The sequence below is a fragment of the Nylanderia fulva genome, unplaced genomic scaffold, assembly GCF_048542155.1.
Source record: "Nylanderia fulva isolate GAGA-0341 unplaced genomic scaffold, ASM4854215v1 Scaffold2, whole genome shotgun sequence".
NCBI lineage: Eukaryota > Metazoa > Arthropoda > Insecta > Hymenoptera > Formicidae > Nylanderia > Nylanderia fulva.
Window position 1 is genome coordinate 2679354 of NW_028190263.1, and position 15906 is coordinate 2695259.

A 15906-nucleotide genomic window follows, 5' to 3' on the forward strand; every position below is an offset into this window, starting at 1 on the left:
TTTTGAAAATTATATACATCACATTTTATTATATATATGATTTATAGGTATAATGTTTATAATAAGAAACGGATATTTACTGGAGAATTATATAATATTACATCACACAATAATTTAAAAAAATTTCTTTTTATAACATACAATATTAGTATTTATAAGATTTTATATGTAAAAACCGGTTTCTCTAATTCTTGAAATTATTCAAATAAATAAATTTCCAAAATTATTAATAACAGTCACTAGTATTTAAATAGGAGTTGTAGAAATTCAAAATATGTGTGCACAATTAAAAAAAAATATATCCAAATAATAAATTACCATAAGCTTGCTCCGCCGTTGCCCGATGTCCCCCAGGACCTCGTCCTCCTCTCAGACTGTCAGATTGTCCTCTGGAATTCGTTGCATTCACGCACTGCATATATTCACGAAAAATGTTAATGACAATCACGCGCGAATCGTCCGCGATACAATAAAAACAAACGCACGGCATTCCCGAATTCTGCATTCGTGAACTGATATCCTAATATTCAGTATCGATAAAACGGGTCACTTAAAACGTTAAACGTTTAACGTTACTATGTAATAATACCTTTGCACGGTATTTCCGAAATTAAAATTAATAAAAATGAATGCGCGACACTTTCACGGCACTCCCGAATTCGAACGCGCAAACTTTTTACACGACGCTCCCGAACTATTTTTTAATTAAGGCGCGATTAATCGAAGACTTTCAAAACTGTTTGGGTATAGTTGACTTCCCCTGAAATGCATAAAGAAATAAAATCAATTTAAAAACTGCAAAAAAATAAAATTATTTCGCGAGAAATCGGAGCAATTACGACTGCTAATATAATAACTAGAATTAGAATAGGATATTTTTAGTGTATTCGTATCCCTGTACACATGTACAGTTTTATACCGTGCATCGTATCTTTTTCGATGCTAAATAGCTCGCTGGTTGTTAGTGATCAAACAAGAACTTCCATCCTGTCCAACTAAGCTAAGCACAGGTAAGCTTTCATCCCATTAATGGCTACCAACGTCCACAAACGCCCGCCGGCAGGCGGACAAATGCGCGCGCGTAAAAGGTCATTGTAGCAATGCACGCTGACCTTTAATATCCGGTGTGTAGCACCGTAATGTAGACGACGCAACATTCCTATATAGCATCCTTTCGTGAAATTTAATCAACGTCAAGAAACTCGATCTAATCTCAAGATGATCTTGTAATGAATTTATACGTCGCAGCGTCAAGTTAACTGGTACTTTAAATAAATTCGATGTATAAATCGTTTCAGCGACACGATTACAGGGCGAATAAAATGGATGTTTTGCGACAAATAATAAAATATATTAAGAAACACTGATATAAATATTATTTATTAAATTTATCACAACGAAAAAAAGATTATGTTTTCAATTTTCCTAACTCTTTGCTTTATCATCATTTCCAAATTCCCTGCCTTCCGCGTCATTATTCACATTCCTATAGATAATAGCCTCATTCAATGATATTTAACTTATAATTTGGAAGAGTAATCTCTGAACGGATTATTTCGTACAGTTTTTTCGAACGGATTCCGATCGGCAACGGTGAGGAAAGTATTTCCTTCGATTTTTATATCAGCGCCAAAGAGGAGAGGGAAAAAACTCCCTGAGGGAGATCGGTTGATTAAGCTATCGAACCCAGTTTCCACGTCAGTGCGCGCATTAAGAAAATTCTTTAAAGCACGAAGTGCTGTAGCACACGAGCATCCTGTAAATACAGACCGGACGGAATAATTAAAATGAATACATATCTCGCGTATATACAATGGCCCGTAAGAAATTGCAAATAAATTTCTTCTCAGGGCCAAATATATATTCTCTATTGGGAAAAAAGTCAATGATACCTAAATTAAACATTTCTTGGAGAATTATATTATACATTCATAATTATTTACAATGTATTCGTAATTATTTGGAATTATAGAAAACAGTTTGGAATACATTATTCTCTTCTTTTTTCAACAAAATACAGAAATTCAAGAAGAACCGAATGAATTCTCTCTTGTATTTCGAGCGATTCTGTTGGCAGGTATCAATTACGCAGATTCATAATAGATATCTCGGTAAAAAAGCACCATACATCCGCGCGTAAGTAGACTACTTTTTTACAGGAGCTCCCGAGAAAAAGAGGATCTTTATAATAGAGGGTATGTATCGCGGTGCATGGTCATATATATACGAGATTTAATGCGGATCATTGAAGTGCGGTGTAATGCGCGGTTCACGGCCAAATGATTTGCTTTCGAGTTGCGTGCGCTAAATAGCGTAGCCTTTCGGCTCGCCTTGGCACGCACATAATAAACTGGCTTGTTGCATTGGCGCGTGATATAAAGAGAGCGATCGTCGCATTTTGCGTTTCCGTTTAGTCCAAATTATCAGGACACGCAGACGGCTGAGAAGCGGAAATGTCGATTATGTAAATATTGCAACTCTGCCATTTCGCGCCTTAAGCCAAGCAATCGAGAAATGAACATGCGTCCGAGAAACTTGTTCATTAGCCTATTCCACTTAATTGGCCAAATCCGTTACGTAAAATCGAAGTAACTTGAATTAATACACTATATTGACCGAATGAACGTTTCAATCACTCGGAGCGTTGTGTAATTACGAGGATTATTTATTAATAATTCGTTTACATAACGATTTCCTGTGTATGTATTAATTACTGTAATTTTTTTCGCAATACTATATATAGACAGATTTATGTTATTTCTGTGTCGCGGATAAACATTTCTGCAAATTATATCGCTTAAAAATATATTGTATTTCTACAATATATTTTTTAAACGAATAATCTCGATAAGATAAACCAAATTATTTAAAATTAATTCATATAAGATATAAGGTACATTCCACAGAGAGCAATAATAATAGAGCTATAAGGTCTATATAATTCGATTATAATCCTAGTCAGAAATATTATATATATATATGTATATATATATTGTAAGAAAGAGAGAGAGAGAGAAATCTAATGACTCTCTTCGGTTTTATTTTTCCAAATAAATGTCAGATTTTCGTCGAAATAATTCCGTTCATAATTTTCAATTATGTGTCAAATAAAATTATTGAACTAAATGAAGAAACGTTTAGTCAGTTAGGTCACGAAACAGCACATCTGGTATATCGATTTAACGTCAAACAAATGGTTAACATAGAATTGTTTCGAGTGCGGCACGAGTAGCAAGGATAGCGCGATGAGTCAAAGTTTTCGAGCGCCCCTTCTCGACCACCCTGGTATATCACCCCCAGTAGACCGTTTTTATTTTCGTACATATGAAGGCAATGCGTACATATAGTATTTATGATAGCGTGCGCGCAGCTTAATAATGAGCTACGAACACAGACAGCCGGTGAGTCACTGACGGGGCACGTTACGTCGACGAACATTATAGTGCGGGCTCGACGAGCCCTCCGGGGAATATCCAACCCCTTCCACGAGGCCCTCCTGTCTCTCTCTTTCTCTCTCCTGCTCCCTTCCCCGCCTCTCTCTTTCGTCGGACTCGTAAACAGATCCATAGACGTAATTAAATGCGAGTAAGCGCCTATCAGCCAGGTGGAAATTAACTATTACGCCTAATCTTTCCTCGTTCTCCATGCAGATTATACATTATATTTTCTTTCGCCTGCAATGCGATATTTAATAATACGCAAACTGTATGTACACTGAGATAAGATTAAGAAAGAGAGAAAAAAAAAATGCGAGACCGAGAATAGAAAAGGGGAGATCGAGCCGGCAGATTGCGACCGTAATTAATTAAAACTGCAACGTTAGATTTTTACTTTTAGGATGTAGGCCAAAATAATAAATATCTCCCAATCTTCGATTCATCAAATAATCACGCTGCAGCGTTAAAATCGCGGTTATATATACATAGGGGTGGAAGATTGCATTTTATTACCAATATACATATTTTTAACTCTATATTTTCTGTTTCATGCGCCTCTCCCGCGCGTGCTTACGTTATTATCGTTTAATTGCTTTGTTCCAAAATTCACGCATCAATTATCCGCAACTCGATGCACGGTATAATTTTAATAATTCAACAAAGTCCACTTTCGCAGATCGTAATATCCGACGCGATTACCCAAGGGTATTTAAAAATTATCGAGCCATCGTATATTTGCAATATATATTATTATATATATATACATGTATATATAATGCGCGCTAATATATATGTATTAACGCACACGCGCATAGACATGCACGCACGTAGCGCACAATCGAATACGAATCAATCGGATAATAAACGCATTCTCCCGTCATTCGACTTCGCACTTTCGCACATTGCATCGCTCGGTTTTGACCCCATGTCGGAAAGTCCCACTCACGCGCATGCATATCAATAAGGACCCGGGTATATTCTGTCATGATACATGGATGCGTTACATTGTCCGTGCGTTGTTTCGCTTTCGTTCGTTTCTTCGGTCATTTTTCAATGCCAACAAGCCGCGCTGTCGCATTTTGACGCTAAATCAACAGCGTGCATAGTGCGCGGATCGAGAGCGAAAAAATGACGGGAAGGAAAAATATATATAGCTGCCGCGTGTAATTCTCTCTTTTTCTCTTTCTCTCTCTCTCTCTCTTTTCTCTCTACACAATCTTCGACAAATATATTTCCAACTAAGATTAAAAGTGGGACGATAAGGATTTACGTCATCGGATCGGAGAGACTCGCGTTGCGAGGAAGACACGAGCAAGAGAATAGAAATCCCGAAGCGAGAGCTTCTCGAAAAGAGAACCGAATGAACGACGAGAAAAGGAGGAAAGAGACATAGAACAGAAGCGGCTCTTTCTTACCACGAATGGTACTCAAGGCGACAATGCTCGTACCGATACAAATTTTACGGTGCACTCGGTACAGCATGCCCTCGCGACCGGATTAAAGAGGGCTCTTTTCGAATATGCGATTTACCCGGGGCCGTTCAGGATCGTTACAGAACTAGGGTGAAAGAAAGCGAATCGGATGGTACTCATCTGCATAAGCAACGAAAAGATTCCGAGTGAATAGATGAGAGAGGTGAAAGAAAAAAATTCGCAGCAAATGAATAATAACTTAAGGACGCTTCGACGATTTGGATCGCAATTTTTCTCTCGGACCCGAGAAAAGAAGAGATCGGAGATCGGTAATGGAATAGCGAAATCTCGGATACTGTAACCATACCCTTTCGCCCTTGCGGACGTTGGTTTGCCTGTCCCCTTGGAGACGAGCCAAAATAGGAATTGGCCATTGACCAAGGCAATGGTACCTAAATTACCGCACGGCGCGCGCACTGCGAGAAACGCTCCCGACCCTTGTTACGTATGTCCTGTATTGGATTATCCGCGTCATGCTTTATTACGGACTAATGTCACGACAACGATGCATCTGCGGCGATCGTTTCGCCGCGATAGCCGTCATCGCAACTTGCTGTCATTCGACGCGAATTCATGAGGACGAGGCGGATGCCGCGAAGATGATCAATTCGATGTGTATCTCCCTCAAGTGAGAAAGATTTTCTGCGGATTTTCTTTCTATCCCATTTTAATAACAAATTCTCTCATGAATTCGGATTTCTATTTTTCCTCGCGCGAGAAAAATATCAAAGTATCAAGACACATTTTGCGAATAATTACCGATTCAAAATAAAAGGCTTCTGACATATTGAGGTTCCGATGAAAAAAATGTCAAGTAACGGATCCATAAATCAATTTAAAATATTAAAATGACTTTAATAAAATTTTAATTTGGGTCTTATTTACTGGTTAAATTAATAACGCGAGTATAAAATGGCAATGCTCCAACGTTCTCGTTAAAGAATCTGTCATTAAAATCAATAGTTGGACTGAACTTGTAACGTCATTTTTTTTAATTTGAAATTAATTTTCTCGCAGAAAATATATCAACTTAATTGCTCTCGACACGTCTGAAAACTAATCGCAAATAAAGAACGATGCGAATGTTGTTCGTTGAATAGACAAAGTCAGTGAAAATCCAGAGGTGAAAGAGATGCGGGGCAGAGGAGCGATGAAAAAGAAGGACGACAGAAGAAAAATAGAAGCAGCGACAACGGGGAACGAATTCCTCTAGGCGTGAGAGAAATGCCCGCGAGAAACCCCACCTCCGGTCCCTTCCTTTCTTTGTATATTCGAAGGATTTCCACTAATGAAATAATTAAAATTACAAAGCTCCGCTCGACGAGGAGCGACGACGACGACAAGGACGACAACGACGAAGAACGATCGTGTGCGCCGGAACTCGGTGCTCTATTTCCTCTTTCGTCCCTGTTACCTTTACCTAACCTAAACTAGGAAGGCGTCTTTGCACCCACCCCTTTGCCAACGGGGAACCGGTAACGGTTCAACGGGAATCAATGAAAATTCCCGACGGAGAGCAGCTTTGAAATTCCATTAGAAAATCAAAGACGTCCCTCGTTTTCTCCAGCTGTTGTTTCGTTTATCGCCGGTTTCGCGAATTCGTAGTCTCACCCTTTCGAACACGAATGCATTTCAGTAAGAATACAGAAGAAACGATCAAAGCGCATTATACAATTTTTCCACAACCCATCCATTTCTCATCAAAATTCATTCATTTACAAATTTTTACTCAAATATGTAGAATGGAAATCAGAAGTGAATTAACCCAATATGGGATTATATAAAAATAATTACAAATATTCAATATCAGAATGAGATATAAGTCAGATCATGCACCTCAGACGGATCGTATAAATGATAAATGTAATTAAATGATTAATCCTTATTCCTGTGAAAAGAGATTTTCTCTTCTCACAATTTTCTATTCGCGTGAAACATTTCTTAACTAAAGAGGAAACTGGAAACTAGTTTTCGCTTTCTACACGCGATACAAGAACGCGTGATAATCTAAAAACGTGTGGGCATACATGGAGCACGCGTTCGCGTAACGCAATCTATGTTCAAACACCCGCAGGATCTCTCAGCATCGAGTTACTCGCTTTAGGTGGTGTTATTTGAGACAACCACCTGGGGCACGTACACATACAGGACTGCCGGACGTGAAACTTCAGGAGCCAAGTATATACGACGAAAGCACTTCGCAGATGAGGACCGGGACTATTTTCCCTCGTCCTTATTCCAGCCGCTACCTGGCCCTGAAATTGACGACGCACGAAAAAAGAAAAAGTTATCGAAACGTGTTCGCATGCGCTTCCAAGATCTTTATATAAGTATATGTATTCACTTTTATATATGATCCGCGTCAAGAATATCGATAATACATTAAAATTATATAGAGTATTATCGATTCATCGGTCTGTCGCTAATATTTTCAACTTGTATGCGAAAACACGAGAAAAGAAACAGACTACAAAGAAATGTAGACCATGAGCCAAATTCGCGAAATGTGCATTAAAATTTCATGACATTTGTATTTAAAAATATCAGATTGTTCGCGACCTGCTATTTCATTGGCACGTTTTCGTCTTAATCCTCTCCTTACTGTCCTTGTCTCTATACAGTCATTCGGACAACTGTAATATTCATGCTTTAAATTGCTCTAGGGAGAGAAAAAGAAAGAGAGAATGGCTATTATATATATCTTCGTAAGAATAATTCATAAGATCAATTATTTCAGCTTAAACTTTTATTAAGAGTAATAAATTTCATTTGCTATCTTCGATCGTTTAACTTCTCCCGAGAATTTTTCGATTCTCTCCGACAATCCTTGAGTATTTACAATGTTCTAACGATACTCTATCAAATCATAACCAAATAGTTAGATAACGAGATACAAACAGTGCGTCCATGGCGCGCGAGAGAATAAATATCACAACGAAAGGTAAAGTAAGAATGAGAGGTGCAACGAAGTTGCGATGTACTATTGGTACACAATCAGTAACAAAATATTCAAAGCGATCGTACATGTTATAAATATCAATATGTTATAAATTATTCATTTTTCCAAATCACGAATCAGAAATAGAATCAAGAAAAAATGCAATAGTTTCGTAATAAAATAGAAATCATATGTATCCAGTATTACACAAGATAAAATATATGTACATTTATTTGCATTTAAAAATATCAGTATAAGTAAATCTAAATTATATATATATATACATTGTAAAAAAATAAGTAATTCATTATATAAAAATATGTAAAATTACATAAATAATAAGTGTAAAATTATATGATAAAAATAATGAAAATGTATATATTTTCATTATTTATCGTGCAATTTTGTACTTAATTATTTATGTAATTTTACTTATTTTTTATGTAATATATTATATTTTTTATATAGATTGCAAAATTCAATAAATCTTTACAAACCTGTCTTTTATCTTTAAATCATCTTCAAATTAAGATTCCACGAAAGTAAAAGTTTGCGATGCACCTATTACGACTAACATTATAAACAAACAAACAAGAATAAATCAATAAGGCAAAATAGAAGAAGAATTCGTAAGATAAAATCTGATTTAAAAAAATTCTGTATTCCTCGCGGCGAATTAGTATTTATGGTATTGTTCGATCTGACAAGTCTTGTCAAATAACTTGAAAACGCGACATATATGCATATACAGATCTTTTATATGTCTTTTTATATATATTTATATTTTTATATAAAATATATATATATATAATCTTACTTATATATATATATATATATATATATAAATAATATAATTTATAATATATAATATATGTAAAATATATACGTATATATAAAGATTAAATTCTTCGAAGGAGAGACCGAAGGCCAAGGGAGTGTTTCAGCAATTTCCTATCTCGTACGTTGCTTCTTTGCCTTCGAGCGTACCACTACTTTCCAACGTTCGCTTGGCTTTTCCTTACCCTGTTCCGGAGTTTTAGGTCACGCGACTCTCTCCAACTCGCTCCTTTTCGCGACTGTAAATTCCTCGATGTCGGGTTAAAAGGGGCCAAAATGTTCGCGGTCGAGCAACGGCGGTGGTTTCTTCTTCTACGTATACTCTGTGTGTACTTCAACGGAAATACTTCCGGAAATCTGTTTTTTTCTCCCGCTTGATACACGAACTCTCGATGACGACGTACACCCTTTTGTCGATACCGGACTAACACACCGAGTCACTTTCCACCGCTCCGTTGCACCGAAAGGGCTTTTTCCACTCTGTTTGTAATTTAATCGCTGTAAAAATCACGCCGCTAAACTTCGTCCGAACGCGCTTCTCAGGACATCGGTCGCGTCATTACGTACTTTTTTTGTGAAACGTATGTAACTGAAAGCCAGAGTGCTGCAACGTGTGTAACCGAAGAAGGCCAGTGGTATTTAAATTTCTCTCTTTAGCATAACGTCAGATGGAATTACTTGCTTTCAGGCGCGACTTTGCGCGACGCCGTAGAAAAAGAGAACATTTTTAGAATCTCAGTTGACTGACAACGAGAATGTAATTGATAAACTTTAAATGTGTGTGGAATATCCACACACTGATTGTATATTAGTTATTTTTATATAAACAATGGAGAGATATTTTCGAAAAAATATATAATATTAATACGATTAAATGTGTTAGGAGCAATGCACGATATTATTATTCTATAAATTAAATTTATCTCCGTAAATATTTTTCTTGTTCCAATATTTAAAATTATAGAATATTTAAATTACAGAAAACCTTGTTAGTCAATATATGGAAAAATAAAATACATGTATAATTTAATAAATATGCGAATTATACTGAGATAATAAATATTAATATATAAAATCGAATACGTCAAATAAATAACGAGATTTACAACGTAAACATATACCTACACGAAGAGAGTTTTCTCTTAGAATTTACCCTGAAAATCATGTTAATCATGGAACAATATTGGAAGAATTTTATAAGAGTTTCTCTGATTTAATATTTACCACAATAAAAAATATTAATATGTACATAGTAAAATGAATCATATTTTATATCTTATTGTGGCAGATATTAATATTTTTACTGTGGTAAATATTAATTAGAGAAACTTTTATACAATTTTTTCAATATACCACGTATTGTTACCACGATTACTATGATTTTCAGGATAAATTCTAAGAAAAAAATTCTCTCTGTGTAACGTTACATTTACGAATCTCTTTAATTTAATATTTATATATCAACTGATATTCTCTTTCTAATTAAAAATCTCGCTACATTTCATCGCCGTTTCTTGCCACGGCTAATCAAGAAAAGATGACAAAATTATCGCCGATGATCCATGCAAATTGCATGGATCTCGGCAATGGTGCGTAACGCGCACGCACGCTTCTGTAATAAGAAAAGGGAAAGGATATACAAAGAGAAAGAGAGAGCTACTTAATGCGGCGCGCGTTTGGGATGAAGATTCCCTAAGAAAGAGGCTCCAACGAGCGTGACTAATGTGCAGATATACGTAAATGTATCTCGGCGCGGATGTAAGGAGACGAGGAAAAGGAAAAGAAAAAAAACGAGACGACTCACCCTCGCAACCCTGCTGACTCTCCTTCGACGAAGGCCCTTACTTCCGGCGAACGGGGTTGTAAAGCTCGGGAGATAGAGGCACGTTGAGAGAGAGTTGGTGAGGAGGAGAAGCACCAGGATGGAAGACCCGCCGTATCCGCCGACAAATACGTCGCGTCCTTCTTCGCTGAAAAAGAAACGAGAATAATAGGCGCGCTGGGAGCAAAAGAGGGAAAACAAAAAATGTAAGCGTGAGGGAGACGTGGCGTTTTAACATTTTGACTCGCGTATCATCCGATTTTCGCGCCGAGCGAAATAAAAACGTGTATGTAAATACGGATTTATACGTTTATTCAAATCCACGCTTATTCAAATTTATGCATATACATATATATAAATCACTATTTTGACGAAACATTCTTCGTCGAAAACATATTGCTAATTTCATGTCGTATCGAAATTGAACCTCATTCTTCATACCTTGCAAAATTATCAGAGGATCGCGATAATCGTTGCCTCTCGTTCCACGATTCGATAAGCCGATTATAGAAACACGCGGCGTCTGTCCGAAAGTGTTCACGTTCACTCGATTGTTTCGCGATATTGAAGAAAATACACGAGAAATACGCGGAAATTATTTAAGCGTGCGTTAACTTCGCCAACACCACTTTGAAATGAGCAACTGTACTGTATGCGCCACCTCGCGGCCGGCTTCGGCATTTATTATCGCCCGGTCGATAACGTCATTTGCAACATTATCGACATGACTCGATAAATTGTTACTTAGGTTCCAATTTTGTGGCGCGCGTGTAAAAAATTAAAAATATATATATTTATATTAAATATTCCATTGTGTGTTGTGGTGCAAATATACACACTATTCTTACAATAAAAGAAGATAATTCAATAATATGATGCGCCTGCAATAGTAAATGGAATTAAACAAAACTATTAATCAAACTTTAAATCAAGAGATAATTATATACAGATTCTTCTTCTTTATAGTTATAATAAAAATGAAAAAAAGAAGATTCTTGTAATACAAATAACAATAATGTTTCATTATTGATAAAATCAGAAAGAGATTAACGAAAATGACAGCCTACGATAATTTATTTCATACAATATATATAAATAACGAAAAATGTTTGCAGTCAGTATAAATTAATAACAGCCATATTAGCAAGTGTAAAACGGCGAGATTTTTGTCGCAGGAGAGATTATTTCGCGAGAGAGTCAAAATATTTTCGCCGATCGCGCGTCTCTTATCATAAATATATATAGTATATACCTGTCTCTTATCTCCCCTTATCAGAGATTGCGTAATAAACGCAATTCTCGGCGATAAAGATACGAGATGCGGACGCGATGCGGGATCGTGTTGAATTAATTCGAAAGTAAGTACGCTCATAATGCATACACATATACATATACATATGTATATGTAAGAGCCAACTTCCGTCTGGTTGCGCGCGTCTTGACAAGTGACGTTGACTTCGCGCACGTCGCTCGCGCTCGCACGCCGCTGGGATGACTCGATAAGGCCCCCGTATATATATCGCGGATTGGGGGCGTTTTTATTGGAGTGCACGAATGCGTTTAGAGTGTGTGCGCTCCTTACGAGGCCGCGTTGCGCGTTGGATGGAGTGCGGGATACGAGTTCGCCGATCGCGCGGCTTTGCCACAATTGTCCCGAGGTCGGCCAGTCGATAAGCCGACGACACCGACGTCGACGACACTCGTCAGGAAGGCGCGATGCATGTCCCGGCGACGCGTGCACAGTATCCGAAAGTCTCGTGAACGATGTCCGGGTGTCGTCAATAATAATAATAATAATAATAATAATAATAACACGCAACGAAATAGACAAGACGCATAGGTTGGGGATAGGAAGGTATGGAGGGTGTCAACGGTCAGCTGCAGACAAAGTATCAGAAAATCGCCGCGGAATACTCCAAGGTACGTGAGCAGTATCCTTGTAAAGGATAGATTTTTTTTTTTTGACACATCGTTATCTGTTTTTTTATTTATCTATAATCTATAACGTTGTTTGTACAAGGAAGGCGATTTTACTTGCAGATTCGTGCGCAAGCAAATGTTTTGAAAAAAGCTGTGATAGAGGAACAAGCACGTAACACGGATATTCGGAATCACCTGAAAGAGAGGGAAGTGGAACTCCGAAGAGCTGAACAGGAAATAGACAGTTTGACGTTTCGCAATCAGCAATTGACAAAGCGTATAACTGTGCTGCAGGAGGAACTTGACAAGGCACAGAATAAATCTAAGAAGAGTAAGAGCAAAGTGTCAGAGAATAATAGTCAAATTCCTCCACCGCCACCAAACAATATTTTAGATGAAGAATTTCAGAAGAAGATAGTGGAGAATGCTCAATTATTATCACAGATTAGTGATAAAGATAGCGAAATTGAAAGCCTGTACGAAAGGATACAGCAGTTAGAATATAAAGTCGATTATTGTGAAAAGTCTAAAGTAGAATCAGAATGTCAGTATCAAAGTACCATAGATAAGCTAGAAAGAGAAAGAAATGATTTGCAGAGAAAATTAAATGACAGACAGAAACAAGAGGAAACTGTATCCTGGTCTAGTAATGAAGGTAGACGAGATGGTTATGACTTTGATGCAAGAGGAATACTTTCGAATCATCGTCAAACAGAACCATCACCATTCTCTTCGCCATCTGCTTCACGTAGATCATCAAAATCACTTGGAGAAGGAAAGCCGCAAAAGCCACAAGAAGAAAGTAATGAATTTTTCTATGCAAAATCATGTGACCTAGAGAAAGAAATTAATCATTGGAAAGCTCAATATCATATACTCAAGATAAAATATGATGAGTTAGATCAAACAAAAGCTGAAGCAACTTCCCAAATTGATAATGATGTAATAAAATCTATGGAAATAAATAATATGGTATTGTTTATATTTCTATATTTCTGTTCTTTTTAAAATATATGTATATCTTGTATTAAACTACAGATTTATATATTTATTTATTCATTTGTTAACAGATTGGCAAATTGAGTGCACCTTTTGCATTACCAGAAGAAATCGATGCTCGTGAATTGAAGATTAGGGATTATTTTCTAGAAGAAATTGAAAGAATAACAAATGAAAAATATATTTATCACATAAAAAATTTAGCTATGGCCGCTAATGTAAGAGATACATTTTAAATATTTCTAGTAAATTAATATTTTTATATTTTCTTTGTATTATATATATGTATATATATATATATATATATTCATACATCTGTTCTTTATATTTTAGAGCGAAGTTATGCATGTGCAATTAGATACAAGTGAATCAAAGAGAGAGAAGTGCGAAACAGCGCTATTAGAAACACTTTCTAATTATAACAGTTTACAAAAGGAAAAAGAAATGCAAGAAGGAAATTACAAGATACAGCTTAATACCATGAGCGAACATCTTGCCAACATGAACGAGAAACTTATCTGCCAAACAGAGGAGATACAGCAATTGAAATTTGAATTAGCTAATAAGGTAAAAATGTATACAGATATGCAAAGGTGTAATTTTAGAAGTAGTAATTGTAAAGAAGTATTTAATCAAAGATATAATTTTTCAGAATAGTAAGAAAGGAAAACAAAAGTGATCCAGATCAGAATTGCAAAGAACAATCATTGACATTCCATCAGTATGATTTAATCGTGATCGTTGATAAATATAATTTATCATGTGTGTGTATATATATATATATATATATACACAGTTCGTATCTGCTAGAGCAATTTATAAATTTTTGTGCATACTTTATATCTTTAGCTCGCACGATAAAGAGCTCTCTAACTTAATGTTATTATTATTTATGAAATCAAAATAAAAATTTATCGACAATGTTTTTTTTATAAAAATGCTTATGTTATAAGTCTAATTTTTCTTCTATGTTATACATATGCAACGATTATTCTTATTTCCTCATACTTATTTACACAATAACCAACTCGATATAGGATAATTTATACAAATTAAATTATTAATAATGATAAAAAGCTATATAACATAAAAATATTTTTTTTGTATCACTTATATAAAACAGGCATGTATAAAACGACACCTGCAATTGTAAACTATTCTTTATTGTATTAAAAGAGATATAAGAAATATGTACAGCTACTGTTTATAGTAGGTGTTGTGATAAAATTAATGTATATTCACCAAAGCAATTGTATGTATTGCTTTGTGTATTAATTATATAAATAAACTATAATTGATCTTCTCAGTAACATGATTTAAAATTTAAATCCACATTAGGTTATAAACTAACTCTTATTAGTGATATAAATAAATATATGTATAATTATTTATACCATTTTAATAGCAAAGCTAGCACCACAACTACATCCCTGTTCAGCTAATGGATTATTCGTTATCCTAAAGGCGGATCGTATCAATTCTGTGTGGAATTCTATTGTTGATCCCTTTACATATTCTAATGATGTTGAGTCTATAATTACTTTAGTACCATCTTTGTGAAATATTCTATAATGCAAAACATATTTTTCATAAATGTCATTATTTATAAATTATTTATTTGTAATACATACTTGTCATCCTCTTGTATATTTGAATCTAAATCAAATTTGTATTGAAATCCGGAACAACCACCACCTTCCACTGTAACTCTCAAACATGCGCCATTGCTTGCTATTTCCTTCAAGCGTTTTACGCAACTCTCACTGATAATTAAAGCATCTTCAGCTTTAACTGCAGTATTTGTTGACACCTCTTGAGATGATGTTTTAGATATATTATACCAAGGTCTATAAATATATAACAAATATATAATAAATTATTTTATATCAATATATATATATATATATATATATATATATAGTATGTATGTATAATTTTTTACTTGAAAATTATATATATATATATATATATATATATATACCTATACACAATTAATAAAATACACATATATAATCTTTTTTTATTCTTTTATTTATTTAATATATATATATATATTTATTTATTTATTTATTTATTTATCACAATTCTTATTATACCTAATTACGATATATATAATTGTAAATGCTCTATCAAATTTTCAAAGCACAAGAACATAAAGTAAAACACATTATATAAAATTATTTTGAAGTATATAAAATTAAATACATGACAACGTAAAAATTAAAATTTTACTCACGTCAATAATCGAGAAAAATACCGATTTGCTGCAAAGTTTGAAGATAGACCCCACACAGCATGAGTCAACTTCGCCATGTTTACAATATCAGCTGTTGAGTTTGTTCTAAATTTTCCCATTGATACATTATCTAAAAAAATATTATTTGCCAAAATTCGAAAGCCAATCAGCGCGCTAATTCAACATCTTATATGACAAAATAAAAAGAATCAATTTATAAATCTGCATTTATTTACAGAGTACCA

General features: G+C 35.0%; 2 protein-coding genes across 2 annotated transcripts; one reads left to right on the forward strand and one right to left on the reverse strand.

Annotated features, from left to right (window-relative positions):
- The first annotated feature begins 11943 nt into the window (after window positions 1-11943).
- Window positions 11944-14735, forward strand: LOC114945206 (uncharacterized). Its single transcript, XM_029321315.2, has 5 exons — window positions 11944-12426; window positions 12547-13398; window positions 13497-13643; window positions 13759-13992; window positions 14078-14735. The coding sequence occupies exons 1-5, from the start codon at window positions 12364-12366 to the stop codon at window positions 14102-14104; spliced, it is 1323 nt and encodes a 440-aa protein (XP_029177148.1). The 5' UTR covers window positions 11944-12363; the 3' UTR covers window positions 14105-14735.
- On the reverse strand, window positions 14133-15772 carry LOC114945207 (iron-sulfur cluster assembly 2 homolog, mitochondrial). The gene is made up of 3 exons (XM_029321316.2): window positions 15662-15772; window positions 15057-15272; window positions 14133-14991 (listed from the first exon to the last, which is right to left on the reverse strand). The coding sequence occupies exons 1-3, from the start codon at window positions 15736-15738 to the stop codon at window positions 14814-14816; spliced, it is 471 nt and encodes a 156-aa protein (XP_029177149.1). The 5' UTR covers window positions 15739-15772; the 3' UTR covers window positions 14133-14813.
- Window positions 15773-15906: the final 134 nt, after the last annotated feature.

Bases quoted from the DNA above. Each gene is read 5' to 3' on its own strand.
- LOC114945207 (XM_029321316.2), bottom strand. From the start codon at position 15,738: ATGGCGAAGTTGACTCATGCTGTGTGGGGTCTATCTTCAAACTTTGCA. The intron at 15,273-15,661 runs GTGAGTAAAATT...ATATATTTATAG, and splicing joins TATTTTTCTCGATTATTGAC to ACCTTGGTATAATATATCTA. The intron at 14,992-15,056 runs GTATGTATTACA...TTTGCATTATAG, and splicing joins AATATACAAGAGGATGACAA to AATATTTCACAAAGATGGTA.
- LOC114945206 (XM_029321315.2), top strand. From the start codon at position 12,364: ATGGAGGGTGTCAACGGTCAGCTGCAGACAAAGTATCAGAAAATCGCC. The intron at 12,427-12,546 runs GTACGTGAGCAG...TTTTACTTGCAG, and splicing joins TCGCCGCGGAATACTCCAAG to ATTCGTGCGCAAGCAAATGT. The intron at 13,644-13,758 runs GTAAGAGATACA...TTTATATTTTAG, and splicing joins ATTTAGCTATGGCCGCTAAT to AGCGAAGTTATGCATGTGCA.